At 40.4% G+C, this 25,771-nt stretch overlaps 5 protein-coding genes across 8 annotated transcripts in view; 2 read left to right on the forward strand and 3 right to left on the reverse strand.

Moving 5' to 3' along the window:
• Nucleotides 1-3,791: 3,791 nt before the first annotated feature.
• On the reverse strand, nt 3,792-12,009 carry LOC115622120 (failed axon connections). Of its 2 annotated transcripts, none has more exons than XM_030515968.1 (5): nt 11,316-12,009; nt 6,132-6,470; nt 4,384-4,718; nt 4,202-4,304; nt 3,792-4,130 (listed from the first exon to the last, which is right to left on the reverse strand). In XM_030515968.1, the coding sequence occupies exons 1-5, from the start codon at nt 11,733-11,735 to the stop codon at nt 4,077-4,079; spliced, it is 1,251 nt and encodes a 416-aa protein (XP_030371828.1). In that variant the 5' UTR covers nt 11,736-12,009; the 3' UTR covers nt 3,792-4,076. The 2 variants fall into 2 exon arrangements, with proteins under 2 accessions (XP_030371828.1, XP_030371827.1); XM_030515967.1 differs by having other exon boundaries at nt 4,384-4,727.
• A 687-nt stretch (nt 12,010-12,696) lies between these two features.
• Nucleotides 12,697-15,241, forward strand: LOC115622116 (serine incorporator 3). 3 transcript variants are annotated; one of them, XM_030515960.1, is made up of 7 exons: nt 12,697-12,851; nt 13,015-13,570; nt 13,645-13,754; nt 13,809-13,992; nt 14,061-14,264; nt 14,564-14,723; nt 14,796-15,241. In XM_030515960.1, exons 1-7 carry the CDS (start codon nt 12,816-12,818, stop codon nt 14,932-14,934), a joined length of 1,389 nt encoding a protein of 462 aa, XP_030371820.1. In that variant the 5' UTR covers nt 12,697-12,815; the 3' UTR covers nt 14,935-15,241. The 3 variants fall into 3 exon arrangements, with proteins under 3 accessions (XP_030371820.1, XP_030371821.1, XP_030371822.1); XM_030515961.1 differs by having other exon boundaries at nt 14,573-14,723; XM_030515962.1 differs by having other exon boundaries at nt 14,585-14,723.
• Nucleotides 15,050-16,981, reverse strand: LOC115622115 (probable glutamate--tRNA ligase, mitochondrial). The gene is made up of 4 exons (XM_030515959.1): nt 16,630-16,981; nt 16,155-16,565; nt 15,703-16,089; nt 15,050-15,629 (listed from the first exon to the last, which is right to left on the reverse strand). Exons 1-4 carry the CDS (start codon nt 16,950-16,952, stop codon nt 15,215-15,217), a joined length of 1,536 nt encoding a protein of 511 aa, XP_030371819.1. The 5' UTR covers nt 16,953-16,981; the 3' UTR covers nt 15,050-15,214.
• A 159-nt stretch (nt 16,982-17,140) lies between these two features.
• On the forward strand, nt 17,141-19,150 carry LOC115622663 (tyrosine--tRNA ligase, cytoplasmic). Its single transcript, XM_030516676.1, has 4 exons — nt 17,141-17,830; nt 17,900-18,266; nt 18,335-18,661; nt 18,723-19,150. Exons 1-4 carry the CDS (start codon nt 17,191-17,193, stop codon nt 18,967-18,969), a joined length of 1,581 nt encoding a protein of 526 aa, XP_030372536.1. The 5' UTR covers nt 17,141-17,190; the 3' UTR covers nt 18,970-19,150.
• Nucleotides 19,151-19,425: 275 nt separating this feature from the next.
• The window catches only part of LOC115622375 (titin), a 71,172-nt gene continuing 64,826 nt past the window's right edge, over nt 19,426-25,771 (reverse strand). The window contains exons 60-61 of the mRNA XM_030516297.1: nt 20,558-25,721; nt 19,426-20,382 (exon numbers count right to left, since the gene is read on the reverse strand). Coding sequence (XP_030372157.1) covers nt 20,641-25,721 — 5,081 coding nt within the window. The 3' untranslated portion in view covers nt 19,426-20,382; nt 20,558-20,640. The remainder of the gene's footprint in view (nt 20,383-20,557; nt 25,722-25,771) is intronic.

A 25,771-nucleotide genomic window follows, 5' to 3' on the forward strand; every position in this document is an offset into this window, starting at 1 on the left:
TTAACTGCCTTCAATTCATCGATGTGTTTGCATTGATTAAGCGGCCCCCAATCGGGCGCTCAGTTCTAGCTCCGGCTGCGATGTCTTGATGTATGTATGCGCGCCCAATTGGTTGGCAAACATTTTGTCTAACATAAAATTAGTCGTCGATTATCTGCCCCAAGCAGGCAGAACTCTTCAAATCGTTTGCACTACTCGGTGCGTTGGGGGCGAGAGTTTTCTATCTTTGGCTTTTGGCAGGCAACAGAGACATGGCGTATTACTAATTTTTTATTGGCCTAGGTCAAATATCGATTGACAATCAAATAAATGCTTATCGCCGGGTCTATTAGGTCAAATTGAATTGAATGTCAATTTGATTGGCACATCGAGGTGGATATTTTTAGGAGCTTGGCCTTGAGCATGCTGGTGCCATGTCAGGTGTTGTTGATGTTGTTTTGCCATGAAAGGGCTTCGAAATAAGGGCTCGACATGGCTCTTTTTATTAGAAAGAAATTTAAATAAACCCATACTATTTATATCACTAATAAAATAAAAGAAATACATATAAATGGCCAATAATCCAACATTAACCACAGAGACAATTAAAATAAACAACATCGCTGGCAATGAGAGATTATTGAGTTCTTATAAATATTACATCAAGAATGAAAAGTATTTATTTGGATTTAAAAAGGCAGCGGAATAGTTTATCGGAAAATTGATAACACATATCTATCAAATATTTATGAATATGGTGGGCAACTTAAAATTGAGTCACAGACCAATTGCGCTGAAAGTTGATAACCCATATCTACCATGTACTTATTTATGGGTTTTTGCGTACCTAAAACATTACGACAATGAAATTTTAATAAAAAAAAAATAAACCCTATTGTCTTACCCATAAAACTGTTGTGACAACTGATAAATACAGAGCGACTACATACATATTTAAAAATGATATTTTAAGTGAAGAGACTTTATTTATAAACATACAAGTAAATATTTATTAAGGCCTTTTCGCACGGGAGAAGCTTTAAAACAGGGCTTTACGCTTTAATTGGACTTTCAGAATACTTAATCAAATTCTAATTTGTTAATATTTTGGCAACTATCTCAAATTAATGCACTAAAGAGCTGCGTGTGAATTCTTTACCCACGTACAGCTGAATTCTGTTTGCTTCTCTAGGCTAAGCTGCTTTCTGTAGATAGCATTATTTGAAGAACTTGAAGTGTCCCCGGTACGAGTGATTTCGCTCTTCTTAGGGGTCCCAAATAATCACTGAGGGTCCTGATTGTATTTGGTCAAATTATAGATACTCCTCAACTACGAGTACCTATAATTCACAATGTTGAGAAGAATTGAGTGTGCAAAACGATTCATGAACGATTACTGCTCAGGAAAAATTGAAATTGTTTCTTAAGCATATTTATCGTGATAGTTGGAGTTTGCAACTCTTCAAGTGTCTTCAAAAAATGTTTGAATTTTAACCAATTTTACTTAATTTTACTCTTAAAAATAATGTAAGAAAGTAGTAACAGAAGAGATTGAGAAGCCCTGGTTACAGCCCTCCACCCACATACCTTGGCTATAATGTTCTCCAAATGTCGTTTTATCATCATTTAATTCTGCAATGACAGATGATGTTAAAGTATGCCTTTCCTAGAACTCCTTCTATACAATTAGCAAGGAAGCTGTGCTTAAAATAAATTTGTAAATCTGTCAAGGAATGGTCCACAATACTGAAAGGATTAACAAGTCAAGCTTTAATAAAGCCGAATTAGTTTTCTTTTTTTGTTTTTATTAAGAAGCATATTTATTATATATAAGATGTTGTATGTAATACAATAATTTTTTGTTTTTCCGGTTTTTATGTGGCTTTTCTTAATTTCTTTCTTGTTTCATTATCATCATTATCATTTTTATAAATTTGTTATAATCATATAAAACACTGAGCTACAATACAAATATTGTGATAAAAACTTACAACATAACCTTTAATACATAAAAATACTTGCGTAGTCTACAAATCGTATCGTTATAAGAGATTTTCTTGTTCTTGTTTCTTGCTCTTGCCATATGTTCAGCCGCTAGATTTTCCAATCGTTCGCATTCTTCTTTCTTTTAACGGTTGTTCGTTTGCGATGCGCATCATCGCGCACACCACTTTGCTCTTATTTCCGTCGCTTGGTTTTTTAGTTGTGATTACCCTATTAGAGATTTTTAGTTTGCTTTTTCTTATTGATTTCGTTTATGCCTTTTTTTGTATCTTTGCTCGTGACGGTGTAGAATAACTATCCGAGTATGAAACGCATTGCGGCTGTTTGTGTGTGAGAGTTGTATGTGTGTGTGGCTGAAGTACAGACAAGATAGAAAGAACGAAAGACCATGTTGGGGGACGAAGAAAACAAAAAGGCATTCGAGGGCGCGACCCACTTGAAGAGGGACGGCGACTCTTGAGAAAATGCTTCAATAATTTGCAATGAGTTCGTTTTGTGTTATAATATGATTTTTTTATGATTTGTTCTACTACGTTTGATGTTTTTTTTTGTTTTTCTGTTTTTATATTTATTTTTGTTTTGTTTTGCAGCGATTTAATTACAATAGAAAATTATGTTTATATATGTTTAATATTTATATATTTATATAAAATACGTATACAAAAACATAAGAGAAAAGATCAAAAACAAAAACACTTGTAAATTTTGTTCAAATTTATGTTTTTCGTTTTCTTTTTTTTTTTGGGGGTGGACGTACCAAAAGTAAGTTTGCTAAATACATTTATAAATTTTATATATATAATTTTGTTCATCATCTTTTTTCGATTTTGCCGAGTATTTTTTGGTTCCAATTTTGTTGTTCTTGTTGGGTTTTACTAACAATTAAAAGACATAAATATATAAAGAGCAACGCCGAGCATTTTTATACGAAAAAGAAATGCGCAAATAAAAATTACAATAATAATAAAATAAAAAACCAACATTTTTCATGTTCTGTCATGATTTTCTCATTTTTTATACACAATTTGTTATGTATAGATGGGTATATATAATGTATCTGTATAATTATAAGTAATAAAGATTTTTTCTTTTCATTTTTTGTTATTTAATTATTTGCACACATGAATAAAAAATTACTATTTGCAATCATATATATAAAAAATAAACTTAATTACCATCAGCGGCCGTCAATCTACCTACCATCATCTACATCGTCCTCGACATTATCATTATTACATATGTATATATACCTTCGCTCAAATATATGTATATATACCTATATATATACTTTTTCCATTTAATTTAAGCTTAATAAATTTTGGAAGAGTAAACAATACCATCGCGTTACAATATTTGCTGCATTATCCTGTACGTGTCGTCTGCTTATGTGTGCGAGTGAAGGATTCGGAGTGTTTATGCTTACATGGCTGTGGTTCCTGATAATGGGTGTGTATTTTTATGTAGGTGTAGGTATATTATATAGATTGGTTTTTGCCTTTTTGTTTTGTTAAATGAAAACTAATGATTAATGCGTATTGTATATGCTGTTCTACACCCTTCTGTTATCATCTCTCATCTCATTTTTTCGAGTTCTTTAACTAATTTTTATAAATTTTTCCTCTTTTTGTTCTTAATATTTATACGTATAAACTTTTATAATTTTATACTAAATGTTTTTGTTTTTATGTTTATGTTTACGTTCTTTCTTTCTTTTGTTTTTGTAATACAAACGTCATCGTGTATATATATAAAAAAAGATGTCCAAAGTTTTTACGTTACGTTATTGTATATACGTTTTTTTTTTTATCTTTTTGTTTTCATAAATTTTGAGTGGATCGTTTTTTTCTGTTGAAGCTTCAGCTTTTTCTTGCTGCTGTTGCTATCGGCCTGTTTGTTGCCTGCCTGTTTTCTTTACAGTTGTCCTGTTTCCTCTTTGTTTTCGAATGCTTATATATGAGCGCAGCGTCTAGCTATATAGCGCCTTACTATATAGTACTATGTTTATATATATATATATATATATATATATTTATATATATATATTTATATGTATGTGGGTGTGTGTTTGCTTTATATATATAACTAACGGCGCTTTACTTTGTTTCCTCCTTCTCTTTGTTCTCCTCGGTTGATTCCTTCTCGTTCGACTGCAAACATGTGTAAAGTTTATTAATACAGAACTCTATACACATACATTCAGTTCGTTACGCTGCCTTACCTTATCCTTCTCCAATTCCTTCTCGATCTTATCGCCTTCAGTTCCCTCTTGCTCATTTGATTTCTCTTGCTCACCGCCTTCTTTGCCTTCCTTGGTCTCGGGTCTGTAGTATAAACAACGTGATTCATAAGCAAGTGATTCATAGGCGTTCATCATTACATTCTTATCGTGCTTTGACTTACTCTGGCTTGGGAATGTGCGCATTCAGATCCAGCTTCGTGCAAATCTCATCCCAGTCGGGGAAGCACTTCTCCTTCATGCGTGACACATGGCCGATCAAATTGGGATATTTCTCGGTCATATAATCGCGCAACGGATACACAATATCCTTGGACAGATAGTGCAGCTGGGAAAGCACCGCGAAAGCAACAACATCCAGTGTGGTGGGCTCATCGCCAAAGAAGAAAGGCTTACAGTCCAGCATTTCGCTGAGCACTTTCAGATCGTTCTTGCCGAACTCCTCGATCTCCTCGGCGCTGTGCACACCAATGCCGTGCGCCTTTAGCTTTTTCGTGCCCTGGAACCACTTGTTGTGTTGAGAATGGTTGCCAAATTCGCAATTTTTTTTTGTTTTTTTTTGTTTTGTTGTTAAGGTAAACAAAATGCACACATGATGCACAACGAGGGAGGTTAGGAGATACACATACACAGTTAGCAGTAAAAACCATAACAAGAGGGGAAACATAAACAAAAAGAAAAAAGAGAAAAAAAACCATGCAAGAGTTAGTGATGATAACGGATTGTTGTTGATTTTGTTTATTTTTTCGCTGATCAGGTTTTGGTGCGTACTTGAATTGGGTTATATGATCTATGTGCTGTTTAAAATATTTCAGCTCTAAACAAAGGGTCTGTTTGCATTTGGATCGTGTATTGTTTATGCTAATGATAACCAACTATTGAATGTGTGTGAATGTGTGCTCGTAGTTTCTGGTGAGTTGGAGCAACCTAATACCCAGTGCCGTGTTTATTTATATTACCAATCATTAGAACGTAGCAGGAACCTCATCAACATTGAGCCAGCCATTGACAAAGTACAGTGCTGAACTCAATGTCGGCGCTCCCGTCTGCAGTGCAATATGAGCCGGGAGCTTGACTCAGTCTAAACTAAATAAGTGTAAACAAAACCTCTAGGGTTGTTGATATACGCGATAATTTGAATGCATTTGATGATTGTTGAAATAAAGGTTCCATAACATGAAAACTTTCCGTCACGATTAAGTTATTGAGAACATGCATTAATCATAATACTGAAAAACTGCAATGTGTACCAAAATTTTATAATTACAAATCTCCGAAAACGACAAATAATTGGGAGGTACAATAATTAAATACACTAAAGTGAACTTTTATTGCTATTTACTACTCAGCTGCATTCGACAGTAAACAAAATAATTACAGAAATCCCCAAAATAAAAGTGAACATAATCTATCTTAAACTCTGAAAATATTTTACTTTTAGGGGACAAATGGTATAGTCGAAGGACTAAAAGGATCATAGGCCTGAGGTGGTCTTGGTACAGTCAATCACAAAAAATCAATCATTTTAACTTTATCTATCTTCTTTCATTTTTAATTTGCAATTAAGATTACTTTAGCTTTTTTGTTGACATCTGTGCTCATTTTTGTTTTTAACAAAATCATCTGGAAATTGGTTGTGCGACTCGTTAGACCTGCGCCTCCACATTTTACTCATCGCAAGATGTGAATTATTATTTGAAGAATGAAAATATTCTGTATACTGACTTACAATGGTAATAAAAAATAATAATCTGTGAATAGTTTTCCAAAATCACATTTCAAAAATGTTGCATCTAAGATGTCACAAGTATACATATTAACTAAGTATTAAGAATCGCTACCATCAACAACCCTACATACTACGCCATTAAGATTTATAAAAACATATCCAACCATAGAATTTTCAAATTACCTTGCGTCCGAATGTTATCTTGAAGAAGAAGTTCAAAATCGAATTGGGCAAACGCAGTCCCAGCGCATGTTGCAAATTCACTTTATAACCCTTGAGCACATTGTCGGGATATTTTGCACGCCAGTAGAAGATGACCCAGATGAGATGATTCTCCAGCATGGCAATGGTGGCATACGATACGTTACGCTGCTCGGCTGTGAGGCCAGCATCCAAGTTCTTATCGTATTTGGCCGATAGTTCCTTGATGATAATGGCCGAATCGGCTATTTCCTCGCCATTTAGCTCAATAAAAGGCAATTGACCTTTCTTGGAACGGAAACGCATCTTATGGTCGACATTCTGTGAAACAAAGTTAACATAAGGATGAGTAACTAAAATATTAAAATGACTAAGTAATTATGTATGTATGTACATATGAAAATATATTTTTCTGTGTATGTTTATGTATACTGTGGGTGGGTGGGGCAGTTTTCAAGCATTGTATGCGGCGTTTTGTTGATATGCTAACATATTTCACATTCCATTTTGCCCGATTTATTTGCATGACTGTATGTATTTATTTATGTGTATGCGAGTGTGCATGACTAATGCGCTTGTAATGTAGTTCAAATCAGAGATGGGCGCATGACCGCCCCGCCCCCCTCTCCTATCAATCGCTAATAGCAACAACATGCACCCATCTGCCCGACAAACAGCTAGTTGGTTCCCAAATTTTAGACACCCTTTCAAAATGCCACTAGATGGCGCTCATGACATACATAATAAGCCCATACACATACATACATATTTAATTGGTAGTGTGTGTACGTATGTACACAGTGTTATATGGAGCAAGTCGGCTTGAGATGATTCTGCTGCTGCTGCTTCTGACCAAACAACCACCAGTCAGCAGGCAGCACAAAAGCTGTACCAAAAACCAACCAACACCCAACTACCCCCACTAGCGTACGGGAACACACACTCATACATAGGCACCCGCTGCTTGTAAAATTATACACACGAACGCACAGCGGCCGTAGTCGTGCTCTGATGCCGGCGACGACTTCCAATTGCCGCTATTTGAATTTGGCAGCACTTTCCAGTGCATGCTGCTGGCAGGGCAGGCTTTCCAGCATGGTACACGTACAACATTTAACCGTTACAAAAAGTGACAGTTACGCGTGTGTTACTTATTTATGTATATGTAGTTGTTGGGCGTCCGGTTGGTCGTGGATTTTTGTATGCACATATTTTCTAATTAGAAATTGTCCACAACAAAAGGCTATGGCGTAGCATATTTAAAGATAGGTAGGCAGGCAGGCAGCAAGCGGCAGGGTGTGGTTGCACGCACACACACACACACATTCACAAATAGGAGCGCGTTTACATGTACATACATACGTATGTATGTATATGTATAGAGATTTGGTTTTCCAGCGCCGGCAGAAACAGCAGCATCGTGACTGAAAAGGGTGGAGTCTTCGTTCGTTCAAATTTGTTGCTGCCGCCACCGCCACATTTAATTCCAATGATCCACAAAAAGGCTGCTCAAAATGAAAGAAAATACATACATACATATGTATGTAAGTATGTACATAAATATGTATGTATGTATGTAGGAACATTATGGTATGGTCCGTTCAACAGACGCATTAAATGTCGTCAACGCAGCTGGCAGAGACTGAGGCAAAAAGTACAACGGCGACGCATTGTCGCAACACAATGCAAATGTTTATTTTTTTATTAAATTATTATGCCAATTAAGCAACATGCAGCGCCATCAAGGGAGCGGCCAGCCTGCTACATTTTCGAGAAGTGTAAAGCTTTGCGTTGGCAACTACAAAAACAAAACATACAAAATTGGAGGCATGTTAAAGAAAAACGACAGCCGCCCAGAGGCAAAAGCAAAAGCTGCTCGTTGCATGCGAACTTGCGTGGCATCAACACTAACATACAATATGCAATTATGCGATGCGTGTGTGTGTGAAAATCCACACCCTGCGACAAAAAAAAAAACCAACATCAGTCAGAGAGTTCCAGTAAAAAGAGAGCGACTAACAACAACAAAGACATTGACGTGTATGGCATTACTCCGACTCTGCCTTATTTTTTAAATCGTTCAAAAACAGTAAAATATGCGGATGCTATTAATTAAAAAAAGGTGCAAAAACCAAAAAACTAATACAAAAGAAACAAAAACGTTTGCCTGCATTTGTCGCATTTGAAAAACTCCACTCATACATACACATGCATTACTTATACATATACACATACAGCGGCACTTGTACAGTTGCAGCGAGTAATGAGCGCGCATTTAGCGCAACAGAGCTGCCAGATATCATGGCAAATTTCATGTTGGTAATGCTGCGCGCGCACTACAAGGCATTTGAATTTGTTCATGTATTGTTTGTGTTTTTGTGCTGCGTGTATTTGCCTTTGTTGCACCCTTTTTTGTTTTCGCAGTTTGTCGCTAGCAATTTACAAATGAATTAAAACTTTGGTCACAACTGGCTGACTGTCTGAATATTTGTTTTATTTGTAATGCATATTGAAAAGTGAATTAATTGCACAATACTCGTAAATATATTTAGTAGATACCTACATATGTATATTAAACATATGCCAGTCAGTAGTCATTTTGGTATGCAAAGTATGCGGGCACAGCCTATATATGCATATATGTAAGTAAGTATCCATGTTTGTACGAATGTATGCTAGGGTATATAATGTGCAAGGCGGACGGAACGTCCCATACCGTCCCGGTTTGGCCCGCCCAGGGCTGCTGCTGCTGTTATTGTTAATGGCTTGCTAGGCACGTTCACGTCCGCCCGTCCGTCCATTTGTCAGGCGCCGCGGCGCTGCTTGTGGTGTGAAAAAAATATGCGTTTGTTTTATCACACGCCGCGCCACAGCGACGTTGAGGAATTGTTTACTTTAAACACAAGGCAAAATGCTGCTAGCCTGCCTGACTGATAATGTATACAAAACGCAGCAATGCGTTTATAACAACAACAACAAACGTGCGTTTGTGAGGAATAATCACACGCAGCTGCAAGCGAGGCAAAGCGGAGGGAGTGGCGGACAACAACTGCACTCGCACACTTAGTCAACCATTCCGCCAGTGTTGATTAATAAAAAGGTCCAATGCAGTTTGTTGAACTCTTATCAAAGCGGAACAAAAAGGAAAGTATACACTATATGTATGTATGTATGTACTGTGTATTACTGCTGCGGGCTACTAGCTGACTAACAGAGTGACTGACTGAGTGAATAACTGACGAACGGCTGTCAATCATAATTGCTGCCTACTTATGCTGTCTGCTTTCTTTCTTTACCATCAATTTCGGGTGCGGGCGACGCCACAAAGTGAAATGCAACATGAACGAACATTGGCTTTTGGATTGCGTGTTTAGTGAGAGTGGTGTAAAGATGTGGGTATAGGCATCAGCATCGGCTTCGGCAGCAATAAATCAATTCAATGAGCCGCAACATATGGCAGGCTGTAGCAGCGCTGCTGTTGCATTTTTATCAGCAGGCTGGAATCGACATCGGAATCTTAGGCCCAGGCCCAGCCAGCCGACAACACAACTACTTCAGCAATTAACATTTTTGTTGCACTGCACCCCCCCACTGACACTCTTTCTGAGTGTTCACTATCATCTTTATGTCGGACACATTTTTCATTAACCAATGTAATTAATAAGATTAAACAACAATTGCGTCGCGCGCTGGTTGTGCGGGTGACCGCACCCATTTCTGTTGCCATTACAGCAAAGCTGTGACGGGCGCGCTATAAAAGCGCAGGCATTCATTCAAGGGGCCGTTGAGCGGCGACTTTGCTATATTACAAAAAAAATATATGTATATACATATGCATATAAAAAAATATGGAAAATATGCAAACCGCATCGCGCGCTTTAAAGCCGTTTTGGATCGTCTGAAGGCGGGCGCGGTAGCGTGGACGATTGGTGGCGATGGCGTTGACAGTCCCAGCATTTGTCTAGCCCATTACAACTACTTAGTGGCGATAAAGCGCGACGACTTGAAGTTACAATGCATATGCAGACAAATACTTACAGATGTATGTACATACATACATATGTATGAGTTTATGCAGCATGCTGCACTCAAGAACAACAACAAGAACGACAACTACATCAATTTTTATTAAAAGCAATTACAACAAACGGGTACGGTTGCAGTTTGGAATTTGTGCAAGGCAAGAAGAAAAAAACGAAGAAATAACGAGAGAGAATGTTATAGTCGAGCAGTTCCAAATTTGAAATACCCTACACCCAATGGTAAATATAAGAAAGAAGTACGCAAAATTTAGATGATGCAGCTTTGGAGCTTTGGACAGTGTTACCAAGGGATTATAAGAGTTAATATGGTTTCAGCCGTTTATGGAGATGGTTTCTTTTGCCTGTAAAATACATTTGCCCAAACCTTTCTTACCCTTCAGGTGCAGGGTATAACAAAGACAAAGAGCAGTAGTCGCATTAAAATGGGAGCCACTGCCATGCTAGTGTGTGTGTGAATGTATTAGTGTGAGAGAGCGCCAAGTGCAAAATTTGAAGCACGACTTCGTTTGGGGGAGCACATATTAAGCAAAACTTTATGAGAGCACCATGTTGGCAGCGCTGTGGCGTCGGCGCACACACAAATTTTATGTATACTCTGTTTTATGTAGGCACACATACATACACATAGCAAATGTGCATACATACATACATATGTAGTCAAGCAGACAGGCAGGAATAAAGTCCAGCAGCAGCAACAACAACACACCGCCTAGCGCGTTCGCTACAGGTTCATATACACACACCAACACACACATTCAAGCAGCATATTGGAAGTATGCATCTGTGTGTGTGTGAGTGCGTCGTGGTTCAGGATAGAAAGGAAAGGCAATGCTAAATGTATCCCTTTTTAGCATGTGGGCCCAGCAGGAGCACGGTGCGCGGGCAGGTCACACAGGCTTAGCACACAATCATGGCGGTTTTTTATGTACATGTGTGCGTGTGTGTGCAGGCTGCTGTTGGAAAAAAATCTGTACCGCAAAAGTATGTAAAGGAAACTGATGAAAACCCGCCGCAACCCGCACGAAAATGAAATGTATGTTGCAAAAATACATACATATCTACGTATGTACATATGTATGTATGTATCTGGGAAAATCTAATGCAACTTAATTGCACTACTCACCTCGTACTTAAGTCCTACCAGACGCAGCCAAGTCTCGACTTTCAAACAATATGGTGAAAGCGATGGCAGCAAGGGGGTGCGCGAAAACTGATACAAATATATAATATCCTTCTCAAAATTGGCTTTGTGCACATTGAACTTTTGTGCGGGCGCTTCTGATTTAGCGGGCGCGGCAGCGGCAGCGGCATTGGCTTCTCCATCTTTCTTTGCATCGCCTCCATCGGCGGCTGGCGACGCCTTCGCATCCTCTTTGTTTTCTTGGGCGTTGTTAGCGACAGCGCTGCTGTTCTCTGCGGCTGCAGCGACGGAGGCTGCAGGCTCGCCAGCAGGTTTTTCCGCTTGCTCGGAGGCAGCGTTTTCTGTGGTCGCCGCCACGGCAGGCGTTTCCTCAGCGGGTATTTGGCTCACTTCAGTTGCCATTATACTTTTTTTTTTTGCTTGTTTTGTTTCTTATTTGTTTTTACAATTTGAAAAAATTTTTCTTTTATGCGGCGCTTTCTTCGCTATATTTTATTTTCTTGTAACAGATTCTTCACACTTTTCCTTGTTCAAATGATGCACACAAACACACACAAATACGAGAGCACACGAACGAACTGACTTCACGCACACAGAGACGAAGTCGCAGACACCACCAATACTTGTAACAGATTTCCAACAAACGCGGCTCCGATTTCCGACTTGTTCCTTTCACGTTCAAATTCAAATGCACAATGTGTTATTGGTATCGTGAGCGTGAGCCCATAACCGAACGCAGCGGCTCTCCTAGAGCTGGCAGTGGCATCAATCGATGGCGGCAAGCTCGATATTTAATGAATTGAATCGTTGCTATCGGTAACATAGACAATGATGTGCGCTCTCTGTCTGGGTGATAAGTGTTTGCTTGCTCCGACATTTGAATTATTTATTCTAAAGCAATATACATAGCTACAGTTTAAATATAATTTTAGCAATATGCAATTTAGCAATTTATGAACATTTCGATATTTTTTACAAATTACTAACTTGCTGATTTTCGAATAAAAGTAAAGTATAAAATTTTGTTTATTGACATTGCTACAAGATGTAATAAATACACCATGATAAAAACATCTCCAATTTAGCTTTAAGGAATGTCATTTGAACTTAGTCATTTCGATATATGAACGAATATTTGAAAGTTACCCTGCAACACATCTAAGCACAGGGTGACGAGTAAATGCTTCTTATACTTTCAGTATTTTTGTAAGCAAATGTAAAAAGGTCAAATATGAGTGTTCAGTAAACAGTATCCTCACAGTAATTTGATATAACTAATTGAATTGTCAGTTCTAAAAATTAAATACAGCACTATTCACTTGTACGTATTCTTACAATGCTCAGTGTTATCGCATATTGCCGTCACCCTGTGTGCTTGTAGACAGTTTTTCCAGCTAACAAAGCGCCTCTTGACTTGAAGTTATTTTGGCAACTGATTTCATAAGAAAGCTAATTTGAACAACGTGACGAAGCTGCTTTAAGATGGGAGCTGCATTGGGACTTTGTTCCGCGGCACAGGTGAGTATATAATAGGGCATATGCTTGTTAATTACATCCGTGGTAACTAACTGCGCACATAACGGCATATGGCTATAAATCAATAATAAAGCCTGCAGATGTTTTGCCATATTTTTGTTTGCTAATTGAATTTATGTAAATTGTGCACTCCCTTTCTCAATAGTGTGCACTCTGCTGCACAGGAACGGCCGCCTCCATGTGCTGTTCTGCTTGCCCGAGCTGCAAGAATTCCTCCTCTTCACGATTCATGTACGCTTTCATGTTGTTGGTGGGGACGGTATTGGGGGCCATAGCTTTGTCGCCTGGATTACAGGACGTGCTCCGGAAGTTGCCGTTCTGCATTAATTCCACGTCTACGTACAGCTCCAAGGCCGTGGACGCTTTCTCGGGCGGATCGCTGGAGGTTGACTGCGAATATGCCCTCGGCTATATGGCAGTTTATCGTATCTGTTTTGGCATGGCTTGCTTCTTTGCACTTATGGCGTTCATGATGATGGGAGTTCGGAGCTCACGTGATCCGCGTTCCCATATACAGAATGAATTCTGGCCACTAAAATTCTTGATATGCTTTGGTGCGACCATTGGCGCTATATTTATACCGAATGAATCCTTTGGTCCGGCCATGATGTGGGTGGGCTTAATTGGTGGCTTGGCCTTTATACTCGTCCAGCTAATTATAATTGTGGATTTTGCACACAGCATTGCGGAGCGTTGGATAGGTGAGTCATAATCATAATTTAACTAATATAATACTCATTTGATTCTTGATTACTAATTTTTAATTTGTTTGCAGAGAGTGCTGAGAATAGTCGGGGATATTATTATGCGCTGGCTGGCGTTACACTCATCTGCTACATCTTATCTCTAACTGGCATTACTATGCTCTACATCTACTTTACCACTGTAGGTAGAGATAGCTAAGATTTATCTGTGTATTTATTTTGGTTTCTTCTATAGGCTTCTGGCTGTGGCATTAATAAGTTCTTTATCTCCATCAATCTGATATTTTGCTTGATTATCAGTGTGCTGTCGGTTTTGCCGGCTGTGCAGGAGCGCTTGCCACATTCGGGTCTTTTGCAGAGCTCGTTGGTCACTTTGTATACCATCTATTTAACTTGGTCTGCCGTTGCTAACAATCCACGTAGGCTTACCGTGAAAACAATTGCATGAGCATAAGAATACTATAAGTGATCATTTCTCATTATATAGAGAAATCTTGCAATCCCGGTATGTTTGGGATGATGGAGGGTGTGTCCAATACTACAATTGCGCCGCCCACTCAGCACTCTAAGGTTACTTTCGACACCACCAACATCATTGGTTTGATTGTCTGGCTATTCTGCATACTCTATAATTGCATTACATCGGCTGTCGAGGTTTCCAATATAAGCTCCGATCACAGTGAGAAGAGAGGTAAGTAAATTAGACTTTTATGCATTCCACAGTTTCATTATTTACACAAACATATGAATTTTTATAGTTAAGAATCTTACACACTTTTTTTCATTTATCTCCACATACTTTACTGTAATTTGGCTAACCCTTATTAACTTTATTCTCATTTGCTGTATATTTTTCTTACTTTTTTTGTACAAAATGTATGTATATATACTTCAACTAACAAAATAACCGGCACACGCACTTTGGTTTGGTTTTTTGGGGTTACGAAACTGTGGGAAACGACAACAACAACCTTACTTCAACTAATAAAGTTTTAACAGAAGCTTTATCAGACACAGAGACTGGCAATGCCGGCGGTAAGCCAAACACCGATAATGAAACCGAAGGCGTCACCTACAACTGGTCCCTCTTCCACATTGTTTTTGTCTGCGCTTCTCTTTATATCATGATGACGTTGACTAATTGGTATAAGTAAGTACATTACATATTGAAATTAAATTGGCGAGCTGGTTGTTCATTAATATCTGTATAACTTATCCGCAGACCAAATTCTGACATCGAACTATTTAATGCGAATGAAGCTTCTATGTGGGTCAAGATTATATCCAGTTGGATAGGCGTTTTCATCTATGGCTGGAGTCTGGTGGCGCCCATTATTTTGACCAATCGGGATTTTAGTTAAATCGCTTGATTTATTTAGTATCTTAAAGTTTTATCCATATACTTAGGAGTGGTGCTGAAAATGCCAAACGGAACGAAAGTATTGAGCAGTGCTGCAGTCAAGAGATTGGCCATACTTATATAAAACACATATACATACGATATGATAGTAATGGACTCTTAACGTTATTTACTCATTACTCAAGAAGACGTAAAAGCGGAACTTAAACTTATCTCAAATTACAGAAGTTATAAATACATATTATACAAAAAAGTCTTTTGTGAAATTAAATAAAATGTAATCAAACTTGATGCTCTTCACGCGTTAACCTCGGCTTTTTGAGACATTCACCCAGTCGTTCCAGAACTACGCGTTTTCCAAGGATCTCCATCATTTCTGCCACGCCTGGTCCTTCTGTAAGACCACTTAAGGCGCTTCGCAGTGTTTTCATAAGCAATGGAAATTTTAGCTGCTGCGTCTTGGCAAAATTTTTAAGAACAGTATTCAATTCATCTTTGTCATATTGCTCGACTGAGTCCAGTTCTGTTAATAAATGCTGCAATTGTTTATTCGACAAATTTTCCAATACGCAATCAGTGGGCTTAACCCATAAAAAGCTGAGTTTACTGCTAACTAAATCGGGCAGTAAATATAAGCGCTGTGAAGCCCAATTGAGGACGGAGACTATATGTGATTCGGCCAAATCCAAATTGGGGCTGAGAGCACGAATTAAATATATGTATTGCTTAGTTAAATATGTGCATAGACCAATTCTACGAGTATACTTACTGCTGTGGAAAGGCTTGCTGGACAAGTTGCTGCACAAGCTGGACCAAGTGCTGTCGCGCTGATTCATTGTCCAATCTCTTTATAATCTCCGAACGGTTATAGTCATTTAACAAATCTGGGTTTAAGCGACTAGGATGCGCATTTACTCGCTCTATTAGAAATTGCTGGGATAGCTCGTCAAGACTGTAAAGGTGTGGCTTTGCTGTGGGTCTGCCCTCGAAACCACCGCCCGCTGAGACAACATAATTAAGCAGAGCCGTTGGAAAGTAGCCCTTATCCTTGAAGTGTTTGATGCCAATGTCACCCTGGCGTTTGCTTAGTTTGGTGCCATCGGCGTTAACAAGGAGTGGCAGATGTCCGAATTGTGGCGGTAGCCAGCCAAAGGCTCTGAGAAATGTTGATCAAAAGGGTTAAATGGGAGCTCAAAAATCTAATATACTACATTTACGCACTTGTAGAGCAGTAAATGCTTGGTGGTCGAAATTTGCCATTCAACGCCTCGCAGGACATGCGTCACGCCCATCAAATGATCATCCACGACATTTGCAAAGTGATAGGTTGGAAATTGATCGCTCTTCATTATGACGGGATCGCCCTCGTTGTCGCTGACATTATGATGCACACTGCCATAGATCATATCCTGCAGAGGCTCCTCATGGTCTGTTAGCTTAAAACGTATGCAGTGTGGCGTTCTTTTAGACAGCAAATCGTTCAATTGCGCCGGCGTCAAGTGTCGGCATTTGTTGTCATACCGTGGAATTTGACGAGCCCGCACCGCCTCCTTACGCAACAGCTCCAGCCGACGTTCCGTGCAAAAACACCGGTAGGCGCTGCCATTATCGAGCAACTGTTGTACGGCCTTGCTGGAATTGGCACGAATAGCATGTGAGCAGCTTTTCAATGCTATTAATTATTACTTCTGCTCACCTGTACAATTCGGTGCGTTCACTTTGAATGTAGGGCCCATGTTCACCACCGATACCGGGGCCTTCGTCAATCTCTATGCCTGCCCAGAGTAAGTCCTCAATCAGTTGCTCAGTGGCGCCCGGCACCAGTCGCGTTTGATCCGTGTCCTCAATCCGCAACAGGAATTTTCCACGCTGATGGCGTGCGAAAAGAAAATTGTAGAGCGCCGTTCTCAAGCCGCCAAGATGTAAATGGCCTGTCGGACTAGGAGCAAAGCGTACGCGTACCGCACTATGTGTCAGACGTTTTCCTAGAAAGCATCGCGTGGTCACCCGAAGCAACATCACTTCCCCCTTTATATAAATATAACCGCAAAATTGTTTCTAAAGTTGTATTCGTCTAACCGCAATTTTTGTTTACAAATTTGCGAATCAGCTGTTATGCGGCGTTGCCATATGGAGATAGGGCTACGGCCTACAGCTGAGTAACGAACACGCATGCAATTTCTTTTTTCAAGGGGAATTTCATAAAACGTGTTGCAGCTTTCGCGATTAGAATAACGTTAATTGAATATTGCAAAAAATGGTTGAGCTTACGCCCGAGGAGAAAAAGCAGCTAATTACGCGCAACCTGCAGGAGACGCTTGGAGAAGACAAGCTGACGCAGATATTAAAAGAGCGCGACTTAAAGGTTTACTGGGGAACTGCAACAACCGGCAAGCCTCATGTGGCCTACTTTGTGCCCATGTCAAAGATAGCGGACTTCCTCAAGGCCGGCTGTGAGGTGACCATTCTTTTTGCCGACTTGCACGCCTATCTGGACAACATGAAGGCGCCATGGTCGCTCCTGCAACTACGCACCCAATACTACGAGCAAATTATCAAAGCCATGCTCAGTTCCATTGGTGTGCCACTGGAGAAGCTGAAGTTTGTCAAGGGCACGGACTATCAGCTGTCCAAGGAATACACGCTGGATGTGTACAAGCTGAGCTCGGTTGTTACGCACCATGACGCGAAAAAGGCAGGTGCTGAAGTGGTGAAGCAGGTGGAACATCCACTGCTATCAGGTCTGCTCTACCCAGGATTGCAAGCGCTCGACGAAGAGTATCTGAAAGTGGATGCGCAGTTCGGTGGAGTTGATCAGCGTAAGATATTCACATTCTCAGAAAAGTATTTGCCGCAGCTGGGCTATGAGAAGCGTATTCATTTCATGAATCCTATGGGTAAGAAAAAAAAAACAGAAATCCTAGACTTGTTAGCAGCATTTCAAACTTGAATATATTTCATTTTAGTGCCTGGTCTGGCTGGCGGCAAAATGTCTTCATCGGAAGAGGACTCCAAAATCGGCTTGCTGGACTCTCCATCGGATGTTAAGAAAAAACTGAAAAAGGCTTTTTGCGAGCCAGGAAATATTGCCGACAATGGACTGCTGTCGTTTGTCAAGCATGTACTCTTCTCACTCTTCAAGGAAGGGGAAGGTTTCGAAATCAAACGTTCCCCCGACAATGGTGGTGATATAACCTTTAACAACCACACTGACCTGGAGAAATATTATGCAGACAATAAGCTGCATCCGGGCGACTTAAAAGCATCGGTTGAAAATTACATAAATCGGCTGCTAGATCCTATACGCAAGACTTTTGAGCAGCCAGAACTAAAGTGGGTATCACAGACTAACCTAATATATATAAAGAATAGAATGTTATATATTCAGTTCATGATTTTAGAAAGCTAAGCGCTTCCGCCTATCCACCACCTGCTAAGGTCAAAGCTAATGCAGCGCCAGCTGCTGGATCTGCTGACGAAGATGCACCCTATCGGCTGGACATACGCGTGGGCAAGGTCATTGAAGTGGCGCGACATCCCGATGCCGACACTCTTTACGTGTTGAAGATTGATTTGGCTGAGGCACAGCCTCGTACTATTATAAGTGGTTTGGTCAAATTTGCCACAACGGAGCAGTTGGATCAACGACTTGTTGCGGTTCTGTGCAATCTAAAGCCTTCAAAAATGCGTGGTATTCTGTCCGAGGGCATGGTCTTGTGCACATCCAAGTAAATTTCGCAATAACTATGGCCGTGAAATATTAATAATTATAACACTTTACACTTGCAGTGCCGACCACACCGTTGTAGAGCCCATTATTGTGCCCGTAAATGCAGCGCCCGGCAGCCGTTTGGCTTTCGAGGGTTACAGCGGTACTCCGGACGAACAGCTCAACCCCAAGAAAAAAGTATGGGAGAAATTATCTGTCGATTTTAAAACGAATGCCGATGGTGTGGCTGTGTGGAGGGACAACTTTTTGCTAACGCCCGAGGGCGAGCAGCTAACCAGCAAGCTGGCGAACTGCGCCATTAAATAAATCCATGCCAGTCTACCTGAGCCATGTAATACTTAAAGGAGGCACAGAGTTGACCAATGCAGCCGCTTATTTATTATAAATACTTTATTCAATTGCATTTTTTGTATCTTTCACCTTCAATTGTTTTATGAACCGAATCGAGCAAATATATGGAGCCTATGTATGTGTCCTTATGCTTAAATTGTTGCTGGGAACTGCGATTATCGCTTTTAAGGCATCTGCATTCGAAGCGAAAGCCATCGTTAACAAAATCAAAAGTAATGAGATTTTATTTTGGACTGCCATTCAGTTGTAAAAATCAATATATATTGGGTAAACTCAATTTTCGAACTTGATAAAAGATAAATAAACATGACCGTTTTTTTAAAATAAAAAACCGTATGTACACACACTTAAGTTTAAGGTCGATTTAAAGAAGCTGAACTGCATAGCTAATATAATAAAAATACATTAACAATTGTTATTAAGCATTTTATTTGGTTATTCATACGCGTGTGGTTTACAATACAAATAGATTTTATATTTCTGGTATGTTTATAACACAAAATTTGGTTTCTGCATGTATGTATACATATATTTATATAAATTTTACTTCATTGGTGTCTCTAAAACATTGTTTTATATCATTTGTTAAGTTGTTAAGTGTTTTATCAATACGCTGCTAGATGTGCCTTGAGAACTTGTCTTTCCATTGCATATTTGTTTAATTTTTTATTCATTTAGTATTGTGTAGCAATATGTGAGTAAATACGATACAATGCTTGTATATTTATGTATGTAAATTTAATCTATGTCATTCAGTTTGTTTCAGATATTGTATATGGATGTATAATATTTGTTAAAATATTCAAGCTTAAAAATATGCTTGGTTCTTGTAAAAAAATGAGACTTTAAAAGCATTCCACTTCTCAGGCCTTGGCTGTTTATTTCTTTACGTCCCTTTTCACATGCATTTGTATATTTGCTTAAATTAAACTACAATAATAAGCGATTCATTTATTAATGTATAACTAGTACATAAAATTAAAAGCGAATGTGTTTCTCGATTACAACGCGCTAGCACAAAATTATTTTGTTTTTTTTTTCGTTTTTATTAAATTTATTAAACATTAAAGCCAATAATAAAAAATGCGGTAAACAGCTAATGCATGTCATATTCATATCCCACGTTCTTTTAGTGTTTATAAATATATAAAATATATATATATATAGTATGTATATATAATGTTATTTATTTAAAAACTCATGTATGCATTTCAATTTCATTTAAAATGTGTAGATGAAAAATGTAGAATTTTCTAGTTTCTTTTTCCTTTATTTTGGTTATTTAAAGAGCTTGTGGTGATGGCGTCGCATCCATTTGCATTTTTCCGAGAATTAGATTTCAGCATCCACATTAATTGTGCGCCTTATCTGTAATGGGATAGATAATATAAAGTGTTAGGATTACTAAAAAAAGGCTTATGGATGATGGGGCGGCGAGTAAAACTTTTTCTCATTCAAAGTTGAGCTCTGCTGCTTCTAATAATCGACTCGAACCAAAAAGTTTAACAAAACATAAAACTAAAAGCCGTGAAGCCTTGCTTACCTAGCCAAAAATTCTATGACATTGTTCAAGCCCCATCTACTTGTATCTCTCATAAACTCTCTCTCCCATTCTCATCATCTGCCTTATTGGCGTTGTTGCTCCTGCTGTTGTGGCTGTTGTTGAGTCTTCTGTTCGTTGCGGTCGTCTTCCACCACAGTGGATTCATCGTGCGACCAAAAGCTTGCCGACATTTGTGAGGACGACATCACACCCACACCAGGAAAAGAGTCTTCCATAAGCGTACTTGAAGCACAGCTGGTAACGCTTCCCGACATCTGCGAATTGCCGGCACTAGTCTGATAAGTGGCCGTAGTGCCCGCCGAACTCGTCGTTTGTTCCATGCACAAGTTCAATGAGTCAACAGATATATCCTTCGACATGGTACTCTCATCCAGAGGCAGTTCATGGCTTGCACCACCGCCAACTGTGGTGGTGGTGGTAATGACACGAGTTACGGTATGTTCATGTCCATCGGCATCAGTGCTGGTCGTTGTTGTTGTGGTGGTTGTAGTAAGACCATCCCCTAAGGTGACACCCCCTCCGCTGACCACCAACTTGGACATGAGATCCAACTGCTCATCTCCAAATGATTCGATGCTCTCCTGTCGAGAATGTCTTTTGTCAATCTCCAAAGAATCAACATCCGACCGTGTGGTGGCATCCTTGGAGATATCGAAACTCTCGATGCTGCTAGTCATCATATCGTGACTCTTGCTAATTTCCATACTGTCTATGCTATCCTTTTCCGAATCCTGACTATCGATCTTCGATTTGTGTTCCAATGGTTCAGCGGTAAACTCGGCCTGTTTGGCTCGGGTCGTTTTACTATCACAGTCGTCAAGCTTGTGTTTTAGCAATGCTTCGATGTTATCGGCTTGATTTTGACTTTGACCTGGACCTGTTGGGAGGACTTCGGTGCGCGTGACAGTACGTATTACCTTAGTTACAACCACATTACCAACAGCGCCGTTATCGCTGCCATTCGATTTGTTTGATTCATCGGATCGGGATAATAAAGCTGCCTCCTCCTTGGCCTTAATTTCAATGAGATGTGCTTCGATGCAGGCATTCTCCAGCCCTTCAAATTCTTTTAAGCTGGAAACAGAGACATCATCTCCTGGTGCCGTTCCACTGCCACTATGGCGCACAATATATCGGCGCGTAAAGCTGCCATTACTCGAGTCTGTTGAACCCTGATGTGCGCGATTGCGATTCTCCAGCGATATAGCTTGCTCCAGTGACTCGAATTCTTGCAAGCTGCTCATCGAAACATCATCGTGTTCGCCACGAGAGTGATATCTGCGAGCTGCTAAATCATATTCAGGTGTGCTGGAAAAGGAGTCCTTGAAGCTGCTGATGCGACTGCTGCCTACTTCGAATTCACCGTCTTCCTCTTTTATGTCTTCCAGTACGCCACTTGTGAGATCGTAGGGATACCGCAATTGGTTGTCTGTCAGTTGCATCTCGACCCACCGTTTATTGGCAGCAGCAATATCACTGGAATCACTCTCTTCTTGTTGCTCGCTACTGCTACTGGCTGCTGTTGGAGGACTTTCCTCGAACTCAAAGTTCAGATCATCCTTGTAGAGTTGTGAACCGAGCTTGGGATCAGCAGGGGCTGATTTTATTATTATTTTTTCAACATCTTCATCGTGCTTTTGCTCGTATTTAGTTTGTTTTATTTTGATGCTTTTACCACCCAACTCGACCTCATCCGCTTCTTTGGCGACTTCTTCAATGATGACAAACTCGTCCGATATGTCGGGCTGTTCTACCATTTCAAAAGAGTCCGGCGAATCGGGTGCCTTGTGATCGTCATACTCAGCACCTACTTCGGCACGCTTTAGCTCTTCTAGTTTCTGCTTGTATTGTTCCTGTACCCTTCTCTGAAAGTCCTCTTCTTTTTCTTCGGCTTTGGTCTTTTGATAAATCGCTGCGTCACCTGCCTTATGCAGTTCCTCTTGGGTGCGAACTTTGTAGAGTGTTTTTTCGGGGAACTGGTCAGTTTCCTCTTCTAATATGGGCGACTTAATATCCTCGGTAACCATTATATCCGGTATCTTTGAATAGTCTTGCATATTTTGTGATGGCCTGCGTTCTTCAATCATCGCTGCTTCTGCTTCCAATTCTTCTGTGGCGTCTTCGACGATTACTTCCGCTACCAACTGAGACGGTGTAAACGGGCGTTTTTCTGGCTCAAAGCTGTGATCCATTTCAGCTGCAGCCTGCTTCTTTTTCTTACTTTTTCGTTCCTTTGGCGATCGGAATTGCCGAGCATATTCAGATTCATAAGGGTCTGTGTCAGATTCACTTTCTGACTCTTTACCCTCCCCAAGTAGAGCTACTTCCTTGTCTAAAGCTTTTAATGCATCTCCTGATATAGATGTGCTCTCATTACGTTTATGGCCACGTCTCTTTGATTCGCCTCCGGGTGGTGTGCCAGCATTAGAATCCTGCGGTGAATGTTCCCTACTTTCCATTTCCAAGACAAATGTTGTGTCTTCAGGCAGGGATGTTGCTGGTTCATCGTGACCATACTGGAATCCTTCAATGCCAGTCAGTGATGAGGAGCCAGCCGATCCAATCATGTCCTCAAAGTTTTCCACAACTGTGTCAATATTTGAAGTGCTGGACATGCTGACTGACAGTATACTGCCCTCATCCAAGCTTGAAGCTAACTTTGACTCATCGATGGATCGTCTGGAATCGCCATGGTAAAGTAAAATATCTTCACCCTTTTCACTATCCCGAGGACTATCGGCCTTGCTCTCATCAAGTGGGTACGCTAGACCCCAAGTACGCTCCGTTTCTTTGGCTTTTGGAAACTCTTCTATTTTAGCAGATTCGGCTTGTTGTTGATCAGATTTTAGTTCGGCTTCAGTTTTGGGCTTGAAAATCATTTCTTGTGAGCGCTTCATCATGCTCTGCTGTTCGGTTGTAGGGTAAGCAGCTCCTGACATATCCAAGCTTTCGTCGCTATCATCATCGTCAGCGGCCAGATCACGTATACGTCCCAATTCTTCAGCCTCTATTGCATCGGCTTCGGTGGAAGAAGCTACCAATGTTTCTGAAAGCTCCGATACATCAATGCTCCCTAAATTGGCTGAAGTTTCAGACTGTGAGTCGAGGCTTCGCATACTCTCATGAGAGCTTATAGTTTTTCCACTGCTGCTGGCTAATGTACTTACAGCACTAACATACTCAGTTCCCTCACGACAGGTTGAAGTAAAATCGCGGGCTGTTTGATAATCGCTTGAAGTACCTGTTAGTAAGATATCAACATCGGATGAAAGTGGTCGGCTTTGACTCTTTTCGTAGCTTTTATAATAGCTTTCACTTGAGCTGGAGTTATCGACATCAGGAATACTCCAGCGATTTGTAGACTCAGATGAGGATTCAGCTTTCACACGATGAACTACGACATCTACCGGCTTTATAGTCTGATCTGAGATGACTTCTTCAAAAGTACTGGCAGTCGATTTATCAGCAGCAATCTCCTCAGCGACTACACTAGCCGTTGCCAATTTTTCTGTGTAATAATCTTCCATGGAGCTAAAATCCTCTGCAGTTTCGGTTGATATAAAACCTAGTGAAGCCTGTTCTTCTTTGGCAGCATGCTCTTCCATGGAGCTGAAGTCTTCAGCTGTGCCAGTGGAGACGAAACCTAACGAGCCGAAATCATCACGACGGTCGACTTGACTGAACACGTCTTGAGCATAATGCGCCATAGCTGCTTGCTTATTCAAAGTCTCCTTTATCGTTGTATCAAAGAGACCCTCAGGTGGTTGTGTACCTTCAATTGTTGATGTCTGAAGATCGGGTATGCCAATAAATGATGATATATCTTCGCTTTCAATATCGGTTGCAAAAGATTGAGGAGGGATATTTATTTCAAACTCAGATGGCGATTCCTCAATACATTTACCATCTTTCACAACATTTCTCAGCTCATTTTTGGCTAACTCTAAAGATTCATGAACCTCGGCAAGAGTTTTACTGACTAGCGTTTCATCAATAACACTTTTGGCTGTAGAAGCTTGAGGTTGCTGGGGTGAATGCAGAACTTTTGGCTTGCCCGCCGCCGGAATGTCTTTCTCTGATGTTTCCCACTCACTCTTCTCCAGCGGTAGCTCGAAGTGTTCAGACGAAGTCGGTTTCTCGGCAACCGTATTGACTATCTCAGGAATCTCTTTGCTGGATTCATCGGGATCTTCACTGCTTGATGGCGCTACATCTATAACTGCGCGTCCACTGGACCCAGTAGAGGTTGTCAGACTTTCTTCGGTGGTTACTTTAGTCATTTTTGCATCGGCACTCTTTTCTTTATCAGAGCTTTCAAATTCCAAAAGATCATTTCTAGTTTCCGAACCCTGTCTTACTATTTTACTATCGACTGCAGGTGCGTCATCACGCTTCATTGTCACGTATTCCTTGAACACATCGTTCGCTTCGTCGGAATCAACGGAAACTTCTTTCATGAGGGATATATCTTTGGCGTCAATATCCAGTCTAACTTCCTCATCTTGCGGTGTAAGACTTGGTGATTTCGTTGTAGTCTTGGTAATGACATTGCGACTCGATTCTCCAATATAAAAGCTGGTGGTCTTTTCAACACCTTCCGACTTTTCAGTATCTGCATCATCTCCTGATATTTCGCTAGTCGGCTCAAAGCTTTCGGTGCGATCTTCAGAGGCAGTGGTGGTGGCTGTTGTTGTGATCACATCGCGTTGTTGCGATCGGATTGACAGTTCTGTAGAGGGTTCATCTGTCTTTGAGAGGTCCTCTGTAAAATCTAAGCTACGTAGGCTAACGCTATCGGACTGTTCTCCTAATGCTGCTAGGTTCTTGAAGGAGTCCGAGTGCTTGATTGGAGCACGGGGCTTGGGCACCGGAGTGCCGGCATCAACACTTATGTCAACTGGTAAGTCGGGCTGTTGTTGCTGTTGTTGAGTTGGAATGGTTGTGCTTTCGGTGCCTTCGGAGACGGGGGTGCTTGCTTTGAGTACGCGTGGCTTTGGTGTGGGTGTGTCGTGGCTGGATGATGTGATTGTACTGGAATCTGCCACCGTTTCAGCTGCGGTTGTTGTTGTACCTGTTACGGCAGCAGTGGCAGGCGGTGGTACGGGTGTGGTATCTGTTGAGATTGGTATATCGCCGCCTGTTTCTACAAAATAATAATTGTGAAAATAAAAGCAATATTAAAAGTGTTGTGAG

Source organism: Scaptodrosophila lebanonensis, unplaced genomic scaffold, assembly GCF_003285725.1.
Source record: "Scaptodrosophila lebanonensis strain 11010-0011.00,11010-0021.00 unplaced genomic scaffold, SlebRS2 tig00000043-arrow-pilon, whole genome shotgun sequence".
Lineage (NCBI taxonomy): Eukaryota > Metazoa > Arthropoda > Insecta > Diptera > Drosophilidae > Scaptodrosophila > Scaptodrosophila lebanonensis.